Source organism: Rhea americana, unplaced genomic scaffold (genome assembly GCF_003343005.1).
Source record: "Rhea americana isolate MKP2758 unplaced genomic scaffold, rheAme1 scaffold_52, whole genome shotgun sequence".
Classification (NCBI taxonomy): Eukaryota; Metazoa; Chordata; class Aves; order Rheiformes; family Rheidae; genus Rhea; species Rhea americana.
In genome coordinates, this window is record NW_028186668.1 from 4,645,624 (window position 1) to 4,658,257 (window position 12,634).

General features: G+C 41.4%; 1 protein-coding gene across 1 annotated transcript in view; it reads left to right on the forward strand.

Annotated features, from left to right (window-relative positions):
- The first annotated feature begins 1,784 nt into the window (after nucleotides 1-1,784).
- The window catches only part of ARHGEF7 (Rho guanine nucleotide exchange factor 7), a 128,294-nt gene continuing 117,444 nt past the window's right edge, over nucleotides 1,785-12,634 (forward strand). Inside the window, exon 1 of the mRNA XM_085318143.1 lies at nucleotides 1,785-1,856. Coding sequence (XP_085174269.1) covers nucleotides 1,785-1,856 — 72 coding nt within the window. The remainder of the gene's footprint in view (nucleotides 1,857-12,634) is intronic.

Genomic DNA, 12,634 nt, shown 5'->3' on the forward strand with positions numbered 1-12,634 from the left:
GGCGGCGCGGGGCCCGGGCAGCTTGGGGGTGCGAACAGCCTCCCCGAAAAAGGGCTCCCTCCCTCCCCAGCCACAGGATTTTCAAGTGTTTCACGCGGTGTGTGTGTGTGGGGGGGGGAACGACAAAAAAACCCTCCGAAAATCCCCGCCAAGCTTCACTCTTTATTATGAAGCCCTCGCTCCTGAATTTGAATGTGTATTTTYGAGATTGGATTTTTTCTTTCTTTCTTTTTTTCCTGCCGGTGCTGTAAAGCCGGCTGGAAACTTGTCTCCGCCAACTGCTGGAACAGTCAGCGTCTCGCCGCGCTTGGGATGCGGTTCCGCTCGTCCCTTTCGATGCTGGAGGGATATTTTATGATACCCAGCTTAGTTTGCATGCAGGCTGTTTCAGAATTATTTAGGTCCTTTAGTGCTTTGTAGCAGGAAAAACTCGTCCTTTTCAGATTTGGAAAAAAAAAAAAACACCCTCCTCCAGCAGTTCTATTCTGTGTTGTGTTTGAAAAACTATAGTGTATCAGGTACATTTCATGTATTATATATACGTAGATAATTCTTTTTCTGTAGTTCCGATATAGAGAATTTTGACTTTTTTGATACTGTGCCTCAGCATTGGGAATGATGCAATTGTCTCACCGGGGCTCAGCGTCCCAGCTTTCGTCCTGCCCGCTGGAGGAAGCGTTCAACCATGTAATGTACATCCCARTTATTTTTTTTTTCCGTAATATATACACTTGAACTGTGTATATTGGCAAAACTTTCCTTTTGAACCATACAAGGTAGTGAGGAGAAGATGAACGAAGGTCATCTGGTATGTTGATGGGAAAATTCCTTGCCTGAAAATAATACYGTATTTTTCAACTTTCTCAGTTTGCAGACCTTGCCACTACAGGCATTTAAGCCTGCTGACAGTGGGTTTTTGTTATGTTTGGTGGCTCTTTTTAAAGTAGCCCACTGACCCACAAAGTTGAAAACCAGTACGTTGAGCTAACTAGGGCATTGGACGCAGCCCTGGCTTTGGCTATCTCAGTTCAGTTCTTGAATTTGCTCTGTCCTGAAGTGGTGGTTGTTTTGTGTTGTAYTGTAGCCCAGAGATCTTGGTCTGGGATGGAGATCTCACTGTCCTGCATTGAGTAGGCTGTTCCTGCCCCCAAAAATTTGCAAGCTAACTCAGAGATTATATGGGACTTGAGAAACCACTGGGGAGCCCACAGTGGTGTTGATGGATCCAAGCGGTAGGAGCAAACACGGCATATCGGCTGCAGAGGGGGAGTGTGGGTGACTCGAGCTCCTGCAGGGTGACAGGTGGAGCCAGCTGGGCCACCCAAAGCCACTGCTGTTTGCTGCTCTGCGCAGGAATTGCAGTTTGTGTAACAGAGCTGGGGGAGGCACGTATCTGCTCCTGGGACGCTCACAGCTCTGGTGGGGCAGGTGCAAAATGCTGTTTCATTCAGTACCCTGCAAACTGCAGCTCTGAAGTGAGTAAATGTCCTTTTCAACTGCCCGAGGTGACATATCTGGCAGCAGGGAGGATGTGCGGCTGTGGGCTGGAGCCACCTGAGTCATCTCAGCTACCTGAGCAGGCRTCCCCAGCTGCAAAGGCCAGGTCCCTCGGGGCTTCCTTTCCCTAGGCTCACTCTTGTCTGGTTAGCACCAAGTCTTAACAAAACCGAGTCTCAGCACCATATCTTATTAGTCCTCTGTGTGCAGCTTCTTGAAGTGCTTTGGACTCCAGTCTTTGGGGCAGAAAAAGTGTTTCCCTGCATGTGGATGTCAAGCCTAGTAAAATGGGACCCCGAACTCAACTTGGGAAGCAGGCTATTCTGTATGACAAAGTAATTAAAGAGAGCATGATGGAAGTAAGCGAATAGAATAGTGTTTGAGTAGTGTTTGCCAACTTGATATACATTTCTGAGTGGAGTATAACTAGGCATGGCTTTCTTAATGTAAATGAGTTTKTTAATGAAAATTTCATTTTTTTTTTTTTTTACTATCAGAGTAACTAACGTCTTTGATGTTCAGGTAGGGATCTCTTTATGACACGAGCCAGAGGAGGGTTTGTGCAGGGGCACAGCTTCCCCCAGCCTATCCTGCTCCCAGTGTGGTGTGCCAGGAGCTGTCGGTGGGTCTGTGCTGGAGGCTTACTGGGGTCTGGCCGTCCGTGCCTTAATGGACCTTGTGGTGCAGAGAGGAGGGTTTGCATGTGGGCTGGGATGGCAGCTGAGGTGGGAAGGTGGCTTGCTTCAGTGGGTGGTGAGATGAAAGCTGGGGCTTTGTGGCCTCTGAGCTCCCGGAGCTAGCGCTGCTTGGGGCAGGGTGTTGCACCCAGGGCCTGCCCACGGCCCCAGCCAACCTGCATTAGTCCATGGTCCTGTTCCCCTCAGGCTCTGGTTTAGTTAAATTTAGGGGGTTTGCTTATATCTGTGAGGAGAATTGTATTTTAGTGCGCCTTTCACGCTGCCTTTTCTAATTCTCAGACACCTCCAAGGGACTYGTGAACTCATTTTCTGCTCAAACTTTGTGAAGATTATCTTTCTGTAGATCCAGAACATGTACGCATARTGATAGGTGGGAGACTGAAAGACAGAAAAGACAGCTGCTCTCTATAATACTTTCTTTTTTTTTGGGGGGGGGTTGGCTAATAAAAATGGATAACACTTACATCCCTCCTTGTATTTCTGTTATTTTTCAATGCCGTTTTTGCTACTACTTTCCATTTATGTAGTATTTTTTTTGTACTGGATGTATTTTAAGTATAAGCCCTTTATTCTTTATTCATCCTGAAAGCCTACARTTTGTACTGGACATTTTTGAACTCTAAGTGCGACTGACTTCAAAAGTGTCCAGTTTGAACTGTAGGTTTTCAGGATGCAAAGTTGAGTCCACAAATTGAGGCTGCTTCAGTTCTCAAAATTATTTAAGATCATAACTTTCTATAAATATCTGATGTGAGCAGACTAACTCTTTGAAGACTAACACAGCTGATTTTCCTGTAAATACACTGTAGCAACTAAAACCGAATAGGACATAAATAATACAAATTATAAAGAAGAAAGAAAGGTTATTAAGGTTTCTTCAAAGATGCTTCTTAGAAAATGCAATAAATTTCTTTCTTTTTTAAAACTGTTTTGAAAGAGGATTCTGTATGTACAGTAATGCAGTAATACATTTTTTGGCATTTTGTCCTTCTAAAGCCTCTGGGCACCCTGAAAGTAATTAGTAAAAGAATTTTAATAAATAGAGGTTGTGTGACCATAAAAGGAATAAAGCACTTGAAGGTCAAAAAACAGATTTTCCTTAAGTAGATAAAAAAGTGGATTTCAAGGCTGGTTAGCATGTTCTTCCTTTAGTTTGCTGTATATTTGTACACCATTTTTGTGCAGARTAACATGCAACTTGTTAGGAAATTTTGACTAAATCTGTTTATATTAAATTCGTGATACATCTTGAACAACAACAAAACACAGGTGTTAAATTCGCCAGATTCCAAGAACGGTGAATGAAAATAATTTGGAAAGTAATATTAGTACAGATTTTTCTCTCATTTTTTTGGCTTCCCTTTGGTATCATTATGATTCCTTTGCGTTTCAAGAGAGAATATAACACAGTAAAACAAAATAGTTGGGTTCGGTAGTGTGATAGCACTGCTGGATAACTTTATCCTGAAYATGGGAAGGAAACGAAGAACAATCAGTAAAAAGAAAAAAAAATCAAAACAACCCCCCTCTTTAGCCCCCCAATCAAAACTGAAAAAAAAAGTCAGTATTTTAAAGCACAGAGATTTTTAAAGCGCAGAGAGTACTGAAATGCATTCGTCGGGGATCTGTTTTATAGGACAGAGAACTGCACTGCAAGTTGCTTGAATGGAAGGCTCTGATTTCAAATTCCAGCATTTCAACCCTCCACTATGAAATTGATTTACTTTGATGGTAAGGGAGAGGATCACTGTGCAAGCATTGCAGTGCAGTTGTTCACTTCTTAGATGCTTTTCATTGCAGAGATCATTTTCCAAATAAATTTTTCCATCACAGACCAGTTTGACCCACTTTTGGCRTTGTAAATAGATATTAAAACTAGAGCGGGATTTTTCCTTGTCGTATTAGACTTTGCACTCTATTAAGTTCTGTTCTGTTGCACTTTCATTTCTGCAACAAAAAGCACTATTTGGAGGACAGCTTTATTCAGTTAAGAGTCATGTTAAGGAAAAGGTGCTGGGGGAAGGGAAGGAATCCAGCCTCTGCCCAGCGATTTGGCACCATGTGGTCCCTGTCCTGCTGGGGAAAGAGGTGCTACAGGGGGTGAGAGTGGCTGGTTTTGCTCTTTGAAGCCCTCTGATGAGGAATTGTGCTGGATGGGCGGCTGGAGCGTAGCATGCCGGGGTTGTCCTCTGCAGAACAGACCATCGTCAACTGTTGCGCTGAGTGTAAGATTAARCAATCCAGAAGCTACTCTACTACATGTGGGAGGCTGATCCAAAACACAGCCGTTTCCTTTGACTGTTCCTGCATCACGAATGTGTGAGAGGAGCGGAGTGAGTCTGGCCTAAGGAAGATAAATAAAACTCTCTTGCTGGCTAAGACTCAGGGGGGAATACACAGTTTTAACAAAACTGTTCTCTGACTGGAGGTTGGGCAGCAAAGTTGATGTTAATTTAGCCAGTTAAAAATATAGCATCAGGATTGATGGGAGAAAAGATTAGTATGTTTTAAAAAAATACCTAATATATTAATGTCATTCTCCTCTTTTAAATGTCTGAAGTCTTTGGCCAAAAGAGAYACTCTGAATTTTAATTTAGGGAGAAATTAGCTGTTCATGACTCAAGGCAAATGAGTTGCTCTAAATGAGCACAAACACGTAAAAAGACTCATATTCCTCCTGTTAGGTATGGCAGCTATCCCACTAGCTTTGTACTCTCAATAGGTATGAACATTTGTTGTGTTGACAAAGCTCAACAAATTATRTTCACTTGTCCCTGATTTCACATTGACATATCAGGACAAAATGTTTCTGGTCCTGTTGATGAGGATGTGACCTGAATGTGGTGTTTCCAGCTTTGCAGAGAAAGAAGGAAAGGAAGGTATTTGGGACTTAGAAATAATAACAAGCAGTTGTTTTTATTACCTATTACCTTCACAGAGAGTGCAACATCAGCTGTGAGCTGACTGYCAAGAATTCAGAAACCGTGGTGAGCATCCCACTACTGGTACCGCAGTCACTCGTGAGAAGGCATTGCTGGGGCGGGTGGCATGTGAGCAGTCTGAATTTGGGAAGTGCTTCTGGCAGGATGGCTTTGCCCCTGTGACCCTGGCGAGGCTGCTGGGGTATGCCTGGCTGAATCAAAAGACTGTCCTGCCTTTGCTCATCGAAATCCATAGGGAAGAGGTATTGCAGAAACCAGTATTGCAGCAGTAGCAAAAGATTGTCATTGGACTAGACCTGGGAGACAGGAAGCAAAATCTGCATTTTTATGTCCATATGCTCTCCCCCCCCCCCCGGCAATAGTCCTTGCATACAGGCTCCCAAAGAGATTATTTGTGCTTCTGGGAAGAGTAATCCATGCTGGGCAGCTATGCCTGCTGTGGCTACTCAGTGAGCCCTGGTGCGTGTGCATCCTGACACRCCTGGTGGAAGTACCTGGAGGGCTAGCAGAGCACTCTTGGAAAACTAGCCAGAGAAAAATTGTTTAGCATGTATTTTCCTAGATTAGATYTTATTCTCATCAGTGTTATTGTTGGCTGCTTCAAGGGATCATTGGGTCTGTTAAGGAGTTGTAACTTAGCACATTAATCCTTTCACTTTGTGAGTACAGGAGTGCAGCAGATACACAGAAGGAAAGTAGTGTTGCCTCTTCCATTTATTCACTGGTTTCATAATTCTGGATGACTGATTTACCCAGAGAAACAGAGTATGCCAAGGAAGCAGAGGACTTGTACCTGGGTTTGGTGTCTGTTCTTCCTTGAAAATTAGGATGCAGAAGGGTCTACACTGAGTTAAATAAGGATATGCCGGACCCAGAGAGAAGGGGGAAATCAGTACTGTTATTGATGATGAAACTGTTTTTGTGAGAAAAATACAGAAAGAAAATGTAGTTTTGTTGGTCTCACGCTCTTTAATGCCTTTTCCACAGTTGCTAGATATGTTCTTCTTGCATCAGTGTGTAATTGGGACAGCAGAGAAGGAATTCCTTAGGCCTCCAGCAGCCCTGCTGTTAACCCAGACCATCCTCAGCACACTGCATCTGTGTGTGGAAAGGCAAGAGCTTCGAGGTTGGCATCAGCGGTCTCCCTCTGGTTACCAAAACATGCTAGCGGTGGAGCACACCACATTATTCAATTGGAAATGCTTAAGGTTGTAATTCAAGCCTTAGAAAAACTGTAAATYTGGCTTTAAAATTGAAGTGAACAAATTATATATCTACATAAATGTGTGCATTTATATATATATGTATATGTGTACATGTATTTAAAATGTGGCTTTGAACCTCTGAAGGGAATCCAATACATATATTTCTTAAGTTACAGTTTTAGTTTATTTTTACCCAATGCCTGTGATTTGAAGAGAAGAAGCCTTAAAAAATAGCAAATACCACAGGGCTTGCAAAAATACTATAGTTGGCAAGATGGAAACCGCGTCARGTCTTGCACGCTGGCTGGACTTTAGCTTGGCTGACTGAGCTTTACTCCCTGATCCTTAGCCAGTGTGACACTCCTGAACTCTTCATCATTTTGCTCAGTGGAGCAATGCAAGATTCTCCCCATATCTCTTAGTATAAAGCATTTGCAATGATTGCCCCAGAATGTCAYGGCAAAGTCGAAGTGAGGTGGTTGGCTGCTTTTGTGAGAAGTTCTCGTAGCTCTGTTCCTCACTGCAGACCTTGGATATTTGGTGGGCAGAGACCCCTCTTATCCTGTGAAGCTCAGTTCAGATCTAATGTACGAAGTCTCTGTTTTCCTCCTCTGCAAGTTCTGTAGGAAAATCTTGGCATCTTGCCCATAATACARTCTCCACTGTAGTGTTGTGGTAATCTAATGTGATATGTTCACACACTTAAAGGRAAAAAATAGTAAAATCACCATCCCTCCCTCGGCCAGCACCCCTCCTCACTGATGCAGCTGTGCTGACAGAAACGTGCTTTTGTTGGCTATGTTAATGTCATTTGGGAAGTGGTACAGTTAGACTGGCAGAGGAATTCCCTCTCTGGCATATGTTACATCCACACTGAGGAGCTGTGCCAGCATAGCTTTAGCAGCAGAGCTCTTCCAGTGTAAACAAACCCTGAATGATTGGACTCCTGGAGCCCAGGCTCATGCTACATCAACACAGTGACACTATGCATTGTGCAGGAAACACTGTAGGGTTGCATGGGAAGGGGTGCAAAATCCCTACCCACCAAGCTCCCTTCACAGAGGAATGCCAGGAAATGGGTTTCCCCAAATACCTGTTTAGAGAGGTGCTCTGCAACCACTGCCTGAATCTCACATCTGGAGTAGCAATTCAGCAGTCTCAGCAATGTGATTCTGATAATATCTCATGGAGTTTGTGATAGTGGCACATTAAATGATTTCATCTTTYTCTTTAAAATAGCAAGCAAGTAAGCCAAAACATGAGATTTAGGAATATAAGCTTTCAGAATATAGGAAATGCTAGAAAAAAGGTTGCTCAGGCAAGTGTAACTTGACCTTCCTATATGTATATGTGAAATAGAATAAATATGCGTACTTACATGATAGTATTTCAATAGGACTCCTGCCTTGTTCAGTTCACAGGATGGACCTACAAAAAGATCATGATTATGGTTGCAAAGGCAACCTTCCATCTTGCATTTGCTGAATTTTAAGTGCTTGGCATTCTCTTAATATAATTTCATACATTTTCTTAATGCAGTTTTTGTGTGAAATACAAAAATATAATGGAAACTAATGAAAACAAAAATATTATCTAGAGTGTCACGACACCCCTAATTTACTGGGTTTGTATCTTTGGGCTTGATCAAATAGCAACTCCTGCAAGTCAGTTTAGAAACTTTGATGGGAATTTGATCAGGGTCCAAGGGAAGTAGCGAAAGTACATCACTTTCAGTGCAAAGTACATAATGTTTTCATGAACATTGTTTAATACATGTGCAGATCTGAAAGGATGAGTTCAAACAGTTGTATCAGTCTTACAGTATCATTTTTACAGGGGAGAATAAAGAAAAAAATGGTTTGAATTTTTGTATAAGACTCAAAGAACCAATTTATCAATGCTGTTACAGAGCTAGTTGAAATATTAACTGTAAGTTTCCTTCCCAAACTTAGCAGTATTAGCTTAACTTAGTTTCTGAGGGCTATTTCTAAGACAGGACTGAAGCAGCTAAAGCAGAGCATCAGTGTATTTGAATACAGATTGCTCGTCATGATGCCTAAATCAGTCAGGTGGGCTTTTCTGGTCATAAACAGAAAATTTAAAAGCATTAGAGAAATTTCTAGTGAGCCAAAGTGCCTCTGGTTCCAGGTGCTGTAACAGGGTGGAAGTCAAAGTAGTGGGGAGATATGGCTGATGAGATGGTGTGGCCCGGTCAGCAAGTAAAGGAAGGGTGCTGGGTTCATGATGGGTGAGATGAGGTTATCGGTAGAAGAGCAGAGCTAAATGATGGATTGGAATTTGGAGTTGGAATTGCTGGCTGTGAAGGTGGTGGGCAGATGAAAGGATGGGGCATAGTGACTGGGGGGGTGATACAGGATATACAACAGAAGAGATTCAGATGTGTGGCCTTAACTCACTTAAGGCTATGGAGTGAGGCAGTGGGATCTATAGATCCATACAGAGCTGCTGCCATCACTGATGGACAGGAGGCTTGGAAATCCCTATGCTGAGCAATTTTGTAAAAACTGGGTGTCTGCCACTTCTTAGAGGGGTTACTCTGTTGAGTTCTTTGAGAGAACAGTCAAAGGGCACTCCTAAGTCTAGGACATGACTGGGGTTTGGGGCAATATGGAGACTTGCTCTGTTAAAGTCCAGTGTAATGTCAAGAACACAGAAGAACCTCTACTCTTGCCTTTTTCTGTGTTAACTCTTGTTAGCTTYAAGCAAGGGCTACCCTTCTTGGCATGTGAGAATTTTATGTCTTGTTTTAAGGCACTTATCTTCCCCTTGTGTTCTACAGAGAGCCATGGCACCTAGACAGATTCTTTTATGAACATTGGAAGTGTAAAATTCAGGCAGTCTAGTGCCAGACTTCTACGAGCTTAAGTCTCTTCCTGGATCTAGCTCTTATCTTCTCCACTGTCTGTGCCTGATGCTGGGTTTTCACAGTTTTCTCATGTCAAAATATAGGTGTGTAGTACACAATAATTTTTGTATGTGTTACTATTGAAAAGTTTTGGGTAGTAGTTTTTATAGGCTGGGAAAAGTCAGTACTAAAGAGTGACAGTACCATAGAGATAGTATCATTGTAAGATCTGATGCTCTCTGTATATGCTTAAATTTAAAACAAAACTGCATCTTACTAAGAATCCTGAGCTATGATTTTAGTTAAAATATAGAATAYTGCTAATGTCATCAGCAAGATACACAACACATGAAGTGTTTGGGTTCAAGGGCAGAATGCTCCTCCTGACATGAAAGATACAGTCCTTCAAAAGGTAGCTGCAACTTCTGTTCTTATTGCTGTACTATCTTTGGTAAGAGCTTAGGACTCCATATAYGGTCATTTGAGCGTGTCTGTGTTCATTGATCATGCAGGGAGCTCTGCACCTAGGATAGATGCCTAGCGGTAGACATGATCAATGTCCCTCTACATGTCTCATTCTCTTTTGAATTTCACAGAGAAACACATTTTATGTCCTCCATGGCTGTAGAGGATACCAGTCTCATCTCTCTCTTTCTTTTACATCCCTGCCTCATAAAATTTGTGAGGGCAGGTGCTGTGGGAATGAAGATGGAGCAGGAGATCAGCATCAGTGTGTCTGTCCCAAGGGATGGGCACTGCTAAGCACAGGTAACAGAGCAGACGGAAGGCTTATACCGCTAGGGGAAGGGGTAGCGAGGGAGGCTGCAGTTGTTTCTGGATGGTGAACCACCTGCTTCTTCACAGCCTGAGTTAGAATTCCTGATTTCCTCTCCTGGTGAGAGTGTTTATCTCATCCGTAGCCTAAACATGAACTCTGGTGATAATCCTCGGTCTGCAGCATTTGTGGTAGAGGTGTTCACCCAAGTGATGGTCCGTACCACTGTGTTCACCAGAAAATCTGTTGCCCTTGATACCATTCTGCTTTGGCCRTTCAGAGAGATGGGATGCTGTGGAATTGAAACGTGGCTGCTGTAGTGCAGAATATGATAAACAGGACCATTTATATAGCTTTGCCATAACATTCATTTATAGTATTTTTGCTGATTAGATTACAGTAATACGTTGTGTGGACAAGATGTTTTAAAACTTGGAGGAAAAAAACGTTTCCTGTTGTAAGACAGATATAGTGTAAAAGACTACAGGCAGAATCAGCAGTATACAAGAGAAATGATCAGGAACATTGTGATARATTGACAGCACACTAGTCCACCCTGTCCCTACAGCACGTGCCTTTATGGTGTCATTTTTCTGTAAAGCTCTTTAAAGTGCAGGGTTGCCTCTTTACAGGATGTTCCCCCCAGCATGCCTGCTTGAAGGCTGAGTCTTTGAACTGGTCAKAATCAAGCAGTTGTACTCTTGAACAAAACATGCTTAAGTGTCTGCTGCACATATCTACTGGTTGTAGTTACCTGTTGTATTAGTCAGTGCCTTCTTGTAATTGTGATAGTCTTTTTGTACAATAAACCATGTCAAACATATGTCATTCTAGATTGATTGATTTTTTTAAACTTATGTATAGTAGCCCTGCTATTATTCAGTCTCTTCTCATTGCCTTCATGGTAAATCCCATTTTATATTTCAAAAACCTCATGAACTTCTCAGTTTTCACTCATCTTGTCAACCTGTTCATCATATATTATAAGTAAACAGCTAGTTTTTTCATGTTTGTAGTTGAAGAAGTGAGTCCTCTACTTTTCATTCATTTCTGGTATTTATTCATTACAATCAAAGGACTGCCTTTTTCTTCTTTAAATATATGCGCTATTTTATACATTCCTCTATTTTTTTCGTATGCTTTCCCTGTCCAAAAAAATAATGGTAGCCTTTTTAATTTTTTCTAAGAAAGCCAATGTCAAACTTTTTTGATACTGTCTCAGCAGCGCCCTTTTTATGTATGTGGTATTGTTGATTAAATCATAGATTTAAATGGATCAGAACAGATGCAATATTTAGCTAGGTTCCATCTATTTGTATCCTGCATCATCCCCTATCTCCTCTTGATGGCATAAAGTATTCTTCTTAATAGTTACAGCGCATAAATGTCCTYGTAAACTATTTGTAATTTCTAGAACTATTCCCTGAGAGATTAAATCTTAATCAGAACCTGTCCTCTTAGTGGTTTAAACTGTTGCTGCTCTGTGCATTACCTTCCACTTGTCTCTCTGAATTCCACTGTGGAGCCCCAATCCCTAATTAAAAGTCTGTCAGGTCCCTCTGGAATTCCTGTCTTTTCTAATTACTATTATTCTTTTTTATTTGTATTGCTGTAGCACATAGAGGTTCCAGTTGGATACTGAGGCCTCTTTGTACTACGAGTCATATAGACATGTAATAAGAGGACAGCCGCTATTAATGAACTGGCAGTGCTGGCCTTTGCTARCAGGAGGATGAAACAAACACTGGGGAGGAAAATATGTAACCTTTTTTTTTCGTTGGCTTTCTGTGCATACAGCCTACTTTTTATTAAATTATTTTGGATCACAGCCCTACTTTACCTACTTTATGTTTATCCTCTCTTCTAGAAAATCARTGAGCATAATGAAAAACGTGTTTGCCATTTTTCAGGTAGACTAATACGTGCTTGTGGTGTGCTTGCATTTATCATCTATTACATTCAGAACAATCTGTGAGGCTATAAATGTTACCTATGAGGCAGGTCTTCTAAGTTTCATATAACTTTATGTAAAGGATGTCTAATACTATAGGTGTGATGGTAACAATGGCTTGCTCCACTTAAAATTAAGTTTGAGCTTCTAACTGAGGTTCTCTTTATTACCCAGATCACCTATGTTTCTAAGTATATGATTGTCAGAATCATATTAAGAACTCACAGGTAAATAACTTGGTGGATTTGCTTCTTTTATGGGTTTATTATACTTTTCTTTAAATTTCTAGCAGGATACACAGGTATTTTTATATTCTTTACCTATACACCCCTATCTCCTGTTGAGTAAAATGCCACTGTACCCACAGAGCTGTGAAAATGTAGCCTGTTTGTGTCATCACTCTGATAGAGCTCTGTTTTACTGCTGAAATGTGTTTTCTTATTTTGTGAGAGAAAAAACATTTTAAAAGATTTACTGAACCTTGGTTTATTTTGTTGAGGGAAGATGATTTTTAACTGGAAAGATGCATTAGAGTTTTGGTAGGGCTGAAATTTCCATGACGTATCTTTGATGTGTGTTTTAAACTTCCAGCTCTGAAAGGGGACTCCTGGCAAGGCTAGGTTTTTTTGGTAGTTTAACTCTAACTGGAAGTTATTTTCTTCCTCTAATCAGGTGTCTCTACTTAGCTTTTTTTTTTTTT